General features: G+C 50.8%; 2 protein-coding genes across 2 annotated transcripts; one reads left to right on the top strand and one right to left on the bottom strand.

Annotated features, from left to right (window-relative positions):
* Window positions 1–272: 272 nt before the first annotated feature.
* Window positions 273–4,187, top strand: GGS23DRAFT_601833 (ARM repeat-containing protein; the record flags this gene model as incomplete). The annotated part of the gene is made up of 7 exons (XM_051519240.1): window positions 273–455; window positions 553–772; window positions 963–3,351; window positions 3,422–3,552; window positions 3,615–3,696; window positions 3,756–3,833; window positions 3,977–4,187. 7 exons carry the CDS (start codon window positions 273–275, stop codon window positions 4,185–4,187), a joined length of 3,294 nt encoding a protein of 1,097 aa, XP_051366918.1.
* A 950-nt stretch (window positions 4,188–5,137) lies between these two features.
* GGS23DRAFT_601832 (uncharacterized protein) lies at window positions 5,138–8,935 on the bottom strand (the record flags this gene model as incomplete). The annotated part of the gene is made up of 5 exons (XM_051519239.1): window positions 5,138–6,205; window positions 6,863–7,422; window positions 7,506–8,358; window positions 8,418–8,520; window positions 8,613–8,935. The coding sequence occupies 5 exons, from the start codon at window positions 8,933–8,935 to the stop codon at window positions 5,138–5,140; spliced, it is 2,907 nt and encodes a 968-aa protein (XP_051366917.1).
* Window positions 8,936–10,909: the final 1,974 nt, after the last annotated feature.

Below are 10,909 nucleotides of genomic sequence, written 5' to 3'. Positions count from 1 at the left end.
GAATCTGCCATACACAGGTATCTTGTTCGAGGACACAGAGCCCGTTGCCCGTCGTCGCGCGCCTTAGCCCTGCGGGGCACACATCACAAAGAAGAAGCCATCCAACCCTGGAGGTACCTCCTCCTTCTCCGCTGCTGGCTCTCGTTGCCAAAGTCTTCATCCTACCCGCTACCCGCTGCCCCTCTTACCTTCCCTGATTGCTACCTCTTCCTCTGCCATTGGAAACTAGCCAAACTGCTCGCCTTCGTCGACATCTCCCGTAACGACCAACGATGACCATGCTACCGGCAGAAACCCACGCCGAGCTGACGCAGCTCCTCGAAGCTCTGCAGTCTCCAGACAACTCCATACGGTCCCAAGCCGAGGCGCATCTACAAACCCATTGGACGAACACCCGGCCCGAGATCTTGTTGATGGGGTTAGCCGAGCAGATTTCTGCCTCCAGTGCAACAAGTGTGCGTCCACCGCCATCGATGGCCATCCTTGAACTGGGGGGAATGTCTACACCCCACGCACGTGAACCGCAAAGCTAATACGTTTCGCGCCCTCTAGCTCCGTTCTTTTGCTGCTGTTATATTTCGCCGAATAGCCTCCAAGGTCCGCAAGTCAGACAAGGGTGAGAGCGGCGAGGTGTTCACCCTCCTGCCTCCCGAGCAAGCCAGCGTTATTCGCCAAAAACTCCTCGAGACTCTCGCCAACGAGACAGATCGCCGGGTGAGGAATAAAATCAGCGACGCCGTTGCCGACGTGGCAAGGCAGTACTCTGAAAATAGTCAGTCCATCGACCTTTTTTTTTTTTTTTTTTGCTTCTATTCCCCCATCTGTTCTACCCCCCCCTCCCCGCCCTCTTTCTAGTCCTTGCAGTGTCTACCCGATTTTACTACGACGGGAGATTTCGGAGAATGAACCCAGACAGGGAAAGAGACGCGAAAACGCGACGATCCCCTCTGACTTTGGTTTAGACAAGCAATGGCCCGAAATCCTAGCTGTCCTCTTCAACATGAGCATGGCGGCAGATGCTGGCCAGCGCGAAACTGCATATCGTGTCTTTGCGACAACGCCCGGCATTATAGAGAAACAGCACGAGGGCGCGGTGTTAGAAGCATTCAATAGGGGCTTCAAAGATGACTCGGTCGCTGTTCGCCTAGCCGCCATGGAGGCTTTTGCCTCCTTCTTCCGAAGCATCTCGAGGAGGGACCACGCCAAATACTTTTCACTCCTGCCAGATGTTCTTAATATCCTTCCTCCTATTAAGGACTCGCACGATTCCGAAGACCTTAGCAAGGCTCTTGTGGCCTTGATTGAACTGGCAGAGGCATCGCCCAAGATGTTCAAGCCCTTGTTCCAGAACCTGGTCATGTTTAGTGTTAGCGTCGTCCAAGATAAAGAACTTAGCGACATCTGTCGGCAGAATGCGCTCGAACTCATGGCCACCTTTGCCGACTATGCCCCGTCGATGTGCCGTAAGGATCCGTCGTACACGAATGACATGATCACACAGTGTCTCAGTTTGATGACGGACCTCGGCGAGGACGACGACGACGCGGCTGAATGGCTCTCATCCGACGACTTCGATCAGGAAGAGAGCGATCTAAACCACGTTGCGGGCGAGCAATGCATGGATCGTTTGGCTAATAAGCTCGGCGGCGAGACTATCCTCGCGCCAACGTTCCACTGGCTTCCGAGAATGATGACGTCTATGGCCTGGAAGGATCGCCACGCCGCTCTCATGGCGATTTCCGCCATCTCCGAAGGTTGTCGAGACCTTATGATCAAGGAACTTAGCCAAGTTCTTGAGCTCGTTGTACCCGCACTCAAGGACCCCCACCCGCGCGTTCGCTGGGCAGGGTGCCAGGCCCTGGGTCAGATGAGTACCGACTTTGCGCCGACGATGCAGAAGGAGTACTTCGATACGATACTGAAGACCATCATTCCGGTACTCGACTCTCCCGAGGGTCGTGTTAAAGCCCATGCCGCCGCTGCCTTGGTCAATTTCTGCGAGGAGGCTGAGAAGACCATTCTCGAGCCCTATCTCGATGACTTATTATCCCACCTATTCCAGCTCCTCCAGAACGACAAGCGATACGTCCAGGAGCAGGCGCTTTCTACTATCGCTACCATCGCCGACGCTGCCGAGGCGGCCTTTTCCAAGTACTATGATACCCTGATGCCACTGCTGGTCAACGTCCTGCGACAAGAAACTCAAAAGGAGTATCGATTGCTCCGTGCCAAGGCCATGGAATGTGCCACCTTGATAGCGTTGGCTGTCGGCAAGGAACGTCTCGGCAACGATGCAATGACTCTCGTGGACCTCCTCGCCAATATCCAGACCAACATTACTGACGCGGACGACCCACAGTCTCAGTATCTCATGCATTGTTGGGGACGTATGTGTAGAGTCATGGGGGCAGACTTTCTACGCTTCCTACCGAACGTCATGCCCCCGCTAGTCGAGTTAGCCAGCGCGAAGGCTGATATCCAACTGCTGGATACGGACGACGAGATCGAGCAATTCCAGCAAGAGGATGGATGGGAGCTGGTCCCGCTCAAGGGAAAGATGATAGGAATCAGAACCAGCACAATGGATGACAAGCATATGGCGATTGAGCTGCTTGTCGTCTATGCCCAAACCCTCGAGGAGCACTTCGCTCCATACGTCGCCGATACAATGGAGAAAATCGCACTGCCCGGCCTCGCATTCTTTTTCCACGATCCGGTTCGGTTTATCTCGGCGAAGCTCGTGCCCCAGCTTCTCAGCTCGTATAAGAAAGCTTATGGGCCTGGTTCCAACGAACTTCGGGGCCTGTGGGCCGCAACAGTAGATAAATTACTCGAAGTCCTCACAGCCGAGCCAGCCATCGATGCCCTAGCTGAGATGTACCAGTGCTTTTACGAGTCCGTGGAGGTGGTTGGCAAGGACTGCCTCACTCGGGAGCATATGGGGAAATTTATCGATGGGGTCCACTCGGCGATCGAAGATTATAAAGACCGAGTTGTTCGGCGCGAGGAAGACAAGGCGACAGCCACGGCTGAAGACGTCGAAGATGAAGCCGAAGAGCTTATGCTTGCGATCGAAGATGACCAAACACTGTTGTCTGACATGAACAAGGCGTTTCATTCTATCTTTAAAAACCATGGCGCCGCATTCCTTCAGCCGTGGGAGCGTCTTATGGGAACGTATGAGAGCTTCCTCACATCGGCGGATCCCACCCAGCGTCAGTGGGGACTATGCATTATGGACGACGTCCTAGAGTACTGTGGACCAGAAAGTGTTCGCTACGCTCAGGCCATCAGCACCGCTCTCCTAGAAGGCTGCAAGGACCCTTCTGCCGCTATTCGGCAAGCCGCTGCGTGAGTTAACGCTTTCTGATCAGAGCCGCTGCGAGAGACCCACGCCCTACGTCGCTGACTTGTTGCGTAGATACGGTATAGGGGTGGCCGCCCATCGTGGAGGGTCGCCTTGGTCTCAGTTCCTAGCTACGTCGATACCCTACCTATTCCAGGCGATCCAGATACCTGACGCCCGAGGCGAGGAGGCTATATATGCCACTGGTAAGTCATGTCGTCTTGCGAGGAGAAATATGTAATTTGGTCGTCGCTGATGGAGGGTGTAGAGAATGCATGCGCTGCGATCGCTAAGATCCTTCATTTCAATAAACAGAGGGTACAGGACCCGCAGATGATTGCAACTCAATGGTACGAATCTGGAACGACCGTCTATTTCAAGCACTGTCGCTAATCAGATCGCCTCGTAGGATTAACACCTTGCCCGTCACGAACGACGAGGAAGCTGCGCCGTATGCGTACGGCTACCTGGTAGAACTGATCGAACAGTAAGTCCAAATCTGTCTATGGGAAGCACCCAACTCCCGTCCTGGACTCGGCGGGGGGAACCTTTACCTCTTCTACGTGTACATGATTGAGGTTGCCCTACATACCAATGACGGACGCGCTGTAACTAATTATATGTGTACAGGCAAAATCCTGCGGTAACCAGCCAGGTTGACAAGGTCTTCGTCTACATAGGACAGGCTCTGGAGGCTGAGATGCTCCACGGCCCACTAAGCGCTCGTGTCGCTCAAGCGATACAGATTTTGCTCCAGTCAGCCAACGTTGACCCGACACCGTTGCTGCAACGGCATTTCTCACCCGAGGGGCAACAGATTATCAGGCGTCACTTCGCCTAAGGAGTCGGGGGGCACATGTGAAGTCAAGACATTATCGGTTTAATTCACGGAGCCGACGCATGACAGGCTCATGCAGGTCCACTGAGAGGGGCTAGTTACGGCGCGATGCCTGGATGAAAAAAGAGATGATGCTGAGTTTGGTGAGGGAGGTTGAGATGCCACTTGTTATCCCTGAATCGATTGCCAGCATAACCCTGTCAGTTTCTTCATCCTCCAATGCAGCGCGAGTAGCCCCAGGCCACGATGACGATAACCTCGGGGAATGGAGGGGTCCGGATGATCAAGCTACATAGAGCAGCAGATGATCCACACCTAGTTGCCAGCAAATTGGCAACTAGTGACATTATTTATATGAGCAATGCGGCAGGTATAGGTCGATAGAGACCTAGTAATGTTGGCTTGATAGCTAGTAATATAGAACGACGCGGCTCTAAGCGGAGCGATACTATCTCGGGCGCTGATTCTGAAGCGCGAAAACCCCCACCCGGGGGTTTTTATTTAAAAAAAAAAAGGTGATATTTACCAATCGCCCTCTTGGTATATCGCCGTGATATCTCGCTGGGTCGGAAGATGGTAATGTCAATGCACCTCATTGCGCCAGGATCGTCTCCTAGCTTAGCCTAGCAAGCTCGTCAATCATAGCCGGAGGTTAGGGAGGTAGGTGGCTATCCGGGTTGAACACATGTCTGCTAAGCAGAGTTAGGTGGCGGACAACAAGTTTATGGAGAATCATAACTCCCTGATTGTGCGCAAAGGCGCCAAGCACCCCATGGATTTGCGGGAGGGAATTGTGATAGGTTTACGAGACTAGGATTATGATATCTTTACAAACGCCTCCAAGGGCTCACTGGTCGGATGCATTACTGCTAGCACCATGGGAAGGGTTATATCTAGGCTAGGACTGGGTGTGCCGCAGGCAACAATATCGTGCTCCATACTCGGCGTTGAGACTAGCCCACCTCCGTCGTAGTAGATAGCTTGATGGCATCGATATCTTCGTCGCGAACGCTCCAGCCGTCGTATGCCGCCTCCAGCTTCCTATTCTCTTCCTTCAACGAGTCGACCCACCCGACAAAAATATCACCAGCGAGGTCAGCCAGCTGTTTGTTCTTCCTCTCGCCCGTGAGCGCCTCCATATCCTGTCGCTTCTTCTCATCCCCCCGGCGCAGCTCATGCTGCGCCTTGCGCTTCGCCCGGCGGTCATCAATTTCACGTGCACGATCAGCTAGGTAGCGGGCACTATGACTAAGATCGGCACTCTCACTCGACAGGCCACGGTGCGGGCGGTCAAGAGGTGGTTGGGTAAAGAACAGCACGCGGCCGAGTTGGTCACGCTGGAACTGCTCGCGGATTTCTTGCGGAATCTGGGCATCCAGTGTGTCATCCAGATGGTAGACCTCGATGGGACGAGGAGGATTGTATGCGTTGGCTTGCACGTGTGGTATAGGAGTGGGTGCGGCAGCGATGGCATTCCGGACGGGGGACGGCGCAAGACGATGCGATGCGTCGTAGCCGGGCACGGGACTGTTGTGGATTTGATGAGGCGGGGGTTGAGGCTGGTGCGGGATAGAAACGGATGTAGCGCCGAACTGAGGGGGATAGCCGTTGTAGACGGGCGGTTGGTGAACTTGGTGAAGCTGGTAGTGCTGCGGCTGGGCCATCGGCGCTGTGGTATGGCCGTGAGGTACATGATGACCGGCCGGCACGCCCTGAACCGGGAGGCCGGGGTGGGGGGTGGGAGCGGCGACGCCGATATGATTGCCGTACGGAGGGACAGGGATCGGCGTGGGACTGGGGCGCGGCGCATAGGGATGGGGCGACGCATAGGCGCCGGTATGCTGCGGCGGTGTCGGGGTAGGCGGGGCCTGGATGGCAGCGAAGTGAGGCGTGTTACCCATTGCGATGTCACCCTGGCCGTCAACAGAGCGCGCTACCGACATCATGGATGGACGGCGCGCCGCATCGACGGTGGCGTGCGGTGGTGGGGGAGACGGCGACGGCCCCGGTGGCGGAGATTCCTAACAACGACGGCCAGATGGTAAGACGCCCGATTCAAAAGAAGGGTCGAGTGGATGCAGACCGTGTGGGCACGCAGACGCGACGCGCGTTGGGCGAGACGAATGCTGCTGGTTATACGTGTAGTAGGAGGGATGGGACATGGGAGGGGTGTGCGGAACCAGGAATGGGAAATAAGAGAGAATTGGGGAGAGATTTGCCAAGGAGGAAAAGGGAGAAAGAAAAAAAAGAAAAGAAAAGGAGGAACCCTTCCCTCCCCGGCCCCCCTCCAACCGTGAATTAAACGAATCGGTAATTTTGTTTCGGAGGGGTTTGAAGGCCGCTGCGCAATCGATAAGACGCGACGAGGCAGCGAGGTAGAGGAGGGTAAGGGATTTACAGAGGCGGTAGGCATCGCTCTGCTCTTCTGCCTCTTCGTCTGTTCCTCTGTCTCCCCCCCCCCCCCCTCCTCTTCTCTCCCGCCTCCTTACATCCCCAGTTCGGCCCCCTCCTTCCCCGCCCTCTCGTGTGGTAGGTCACGTCTACCTGGCCAGGTAATGCAGACGGTGGCGGATGAAATGCGGACAGATACGACGAGATGGGGCCGGGAGAGAGGGGACCGCACACATGGCGAGCGAGAGAAGGACACAAGACGAGAAAACAGGAACTGCGCTACTTACATTGGGCTCCCTCTCACGACAATGTACGGCTCCAATCAGCGGCGGTGCGTTCGGCGCTCCCCAGGTCGGCTTGGGCAGCGGGTCGGTCGGCTTCGCGTCGTCTCGGAGGAGATGCTTGATCGGGCTGGGCACTTTCCTCAGCTTTCGCGGCGTGTCAAATATGTCCATCTCGTAATCGTTTTCGCGGACCTCGTCCGGCACGCAGCTGGCCCACGTCTTGATCTTGTTGAGTCTGTGTTTCTCCTCGTTGTACCGAGCCTCGCAAACGTATATCTCTTTGTCCTTCGGGAACCCTCGCGGCCGGCCCTTGTTATAGCGCGTCACGAACATGACAAAACACCGGTCAATCACCTCATCGATGTGATGGTCGCGGTATTGGCCCGTCTTGACCACCTCGTTCTCGAGAAAGTGCTTCTCGAAACGATGCACGGTCTGCTCCGGCCGGTAGTACCAGCACGCATTCACCCACTTCTGGCCCGACCTGTCCTCCCACGTTCGGTAGATCTGAGCCACGACGGGCTTCGTCGAGTCGTTCGGGTTCGCGATGTGAACCCAATCGCCTAACCACGCACGTCATCAGCTAGCCTTCTCCGACCCCTTCCATGTACACAGTCCGGCGGATGCGAGCACGATGCGAACTTACCCACTCTCCATACCTCCCCCCTGTGGGTTATTTCTAGCAATGGTCGCCTGCCGTCTTCATCTTCGAAATCGTTGTCCGGCTTGGCTTTCTCCTGCTCTGCCAGGAGGCGCGCTTGACTCTGCAACTCAACTGCGTCCTTATATACCTGGCTGCCCTCTTCATTGTACTGCTTCGCATTCTCGAACAGTAATTCTAGATCTTTAAGAACTTGATCCACATTATGGTACTTCTTCCGCTTAGCTTTCCTCTTGATGAGGTCTAGCGCTATGGGATCCTTAATAGCAGCAAAATAGTCGGGTGCTGTCTGCTTATCCGGCAGTCTCTCGAACGGGACAATTAGGAGATCTCCGTTGGGATGTTTGTACTTGCGAAGACCTTTGAGCAGGGCGTGAATTCGAGCTTCTAGTGGGGTGAAAACCTTGGGAGGGCGGCCGCGCTTCTTGTGGGAACCGTCCTTCGTATCGGGCCTGCGCGCTAAAGTAGATTGGCGGCCGCCACGTCTTCCTCGCTGTCGTCCGTCGTCGTCCGAATCGTCTTCATCTTCGTCGTCGTCGTCGTCGTCTTCGTCGTCGTCTTCATCATCTTCCTCAGCTCCATCTTCATCTCGGTCCGGGAGGGGGGAATCCTCTGTGTCTGGAATCTCCCCCAAATCGGGGAGAACGGCGTCCTCAGGTTTGACAGTTCCCTCATCCACCAACTTCTGAAGCTCCTCCTGAAAAATCTCCCGCAAACGAACGGCATCTTGGAAGAATTCCGAGGATGGCCGATTATAAACCATGGCATTGTGTGAGATAAGGGCCACATCCCTCACGAACTCGGAAAATGCGGTGTACTGTTTTTTTAATTTCTTGGTCTACCGCTGGGGATTAGTATAGCTTGAAGCGAGTAGCTGTAACCACCATCGTCGCTCACCCGAATCGTGCTAAAAGCAATAGGCTCTTTGATGACCTCGTGATAGTCGGGAATGAGCCGTCTGTTGGGAATGCGCTGGAAGTGGGAGGCAACATGGTAGCCGCTGGCGCGTGTGTATTAATTAGCTACCATTAACCGCTCACACCTCCCTTTTTTTCTGTTGTGGTCGCCTAAGAGTGGAAGCTAGAAACTCACTCGGCATCCTTGTAGCTAGAGAGGTAATTCGCCGTGTTTTCGATAATGGTCAACATGTCATGATCGAGACGGTTTGGCGCATGCTCCTCTTCGGGCTCGCCATCCGCATCCGCGTCAACTTCGACGTCGGCATCAGCCTCTGCTTCTGAAGGGGCGCGTATGCCGTTAGGAACACCTCTATCGCCGACGACCTGTCTCGAAGTGCGCATTTCTTGCTCCTGCTCTTCAATATCGCCGGCATTGGCCTCCTCAGTTGTCTTAGCCTCGATAGACTCGCGAACTTCGCCCACCATCTCGGCAGGCATCTCGGCGCGATCTGGCATCGTTGGAGCTCCTGGTTGAGGAGGGTAAGGGGAGAAAAAGAAGGTTAGAAATGTCAAATCGACACATTCATTAAAGGTACGTATCTCTGGAAATTAAACCAAAGACATAGTAATAACCGATTTATAACGCCCCCTCGCTAAAAAGATGATAGTAGTAGTAGTAGTAGTAGTAGTAGTAGTAGTAGTAGTAGTAGTAGTAGTAGTAGTAGTAGTAGTAGTAGTTACAATCGTAGGCACTACATATATATTAAAGGATATAAAAACACTTCTACAATGATCTAGAGTACTTTAATAACTTCGTCGTACCCTAATAGCTGATTAAATAACTTTTACGTTTAACTTCTTTTTCCTCCTTATCTTCTTTACCTTTAAGCTAGCAATTATTATGTTTTTATAACCGTAAGCTAAACTAAAGATATAATAATTATATTAAAATTCTTACCTTTAAGGTAATAAAATAATATTAGTTTTATTTATTTAAAAAAACTATACATATTATAATTATTTATAAAGTATACTGTAGTATTTATTATATAGAGTATTAATATTACTTACGTTTGTTAGAAACCACAGTTGGAAAGAGTACCAATAGGTACAAGTCAGAAAATAAAAGAGGGGGAGAAGTAGAAATACCACAAGAATAGGATTATTCTAGTTCCTCTTACGCGGGCGGTACTAAGAAAAGAAAACGATAACCGCCCGTAAGAAAAATTTTTAATACTTTAGCTATAGACTATAATATAAAATAAAAGATATTTCTATAGCTTAATAATTATTTCCTTAGTTCTTTAGTTATTAATTTTAAGTATATAGTATAGTAGTGCGGTAGATCTAGGCCACGTAGCTTTTTCGATGTTTATTTATATAGGTCGCGTACTTATATTTTCATTAGCTAGACTTAGACCTATAGCTATTACAGCCATCATAGCCATCAGCTATTTACTCGTTTCTTGCCATGCCTTTCTAGCCATCCTCGTTACCCATTTTCTAGTCCCTCCCTTTTCCTTTCCTAGCTGCCGTTTTTAGCTAGCCGATTAACCGATTACAGCTATTTACAGCTATAATCTTGGTTAATCGGTACTAGGCTAGTTATTAGTAGTTAAGTAGTCCTTATTTCGTGCCTCCGTTAGCGTGCCTACGCTGCTCCTGTTCAATAGTTTACTCTTAATAAATACGTTAAACCGCGAGATTAAGAAGTATATAAAGTATAAGTTATATAACTATAACCGATTCCTTGATATATTAAAATAAGTACCATTACTACCTAATAATACAAATAAATATAGTACGGTTATAATACTTTAATAACTCTTTCATTTTGGAATTAAGTAAGAAAGAAATAAGTAAAATTTCTTAAGGAAACGAGTAACTAAATAGCAACGCCCCAGTAAGGAAAGAATAACTACGGATTCTAATAAATAATAACTCTTAAGTAATTCGTCTCCTCTTAAAGAAGATAAACTACCTAAAAAGAATCTAAAAAGTTTAAAACAAATAAAAAGCCTCAAAAGAAAAGGAGTTAAGTTAACCGGAAACCTATAAGAACTAAATATCAACGACGACGTAAGTAAAATATCTATATTAAGAAACCTAGTACCTATAAGATTAATAATAAGCGGTAATAACCTTATAGTACCCTTAACGGTTAAGAGATATAAACCGAAATAACCTTAAAGTTATAATAGTTTAAAAAGTCTTAAAAGTCCGTATCATAAAAGGTAACAAATTAAAAACGGCATTTATGTAATGAGCTATGCCTATAGTAGGGCCCTGGCTAGTGCCAGGGCATAGCACGTGATTAGGCCCTTAGTACTTACGGAGGATAAGGCCAGCTATTATAAATACGGCTTAAACGGCGTACCTTTTTCTTTTTTTTCTCCTCGTCTAGCTTTAGTTTATTAACATACGGCTTTTACCTAGCGAATAGCTTTTAAAACCGTAATAAAAAGCTAGACTAACCTTTTTTTATCGTTT

This window comes from Durotheca rogersii, assembly GCF_024521655.1.
Source record: "Durotheca rogersii strain YMJ 92031201 chromosome Unknown GGS23scaffold_104, whole genome shotgun sequence".
Taxonomy (NCBI): domain Eukaryota; kingdom Fungi; phylum Ascomycota; class Sordariomycetes; order Xylariales; family Xylariaceae; genus Durotheca; species Durotheca rogersii.
The sequence above is the reverse complement of the archived record's forward strand: the minus strand, read 5'-3'. Positions and strand labels throughout refer to the sequence as shown.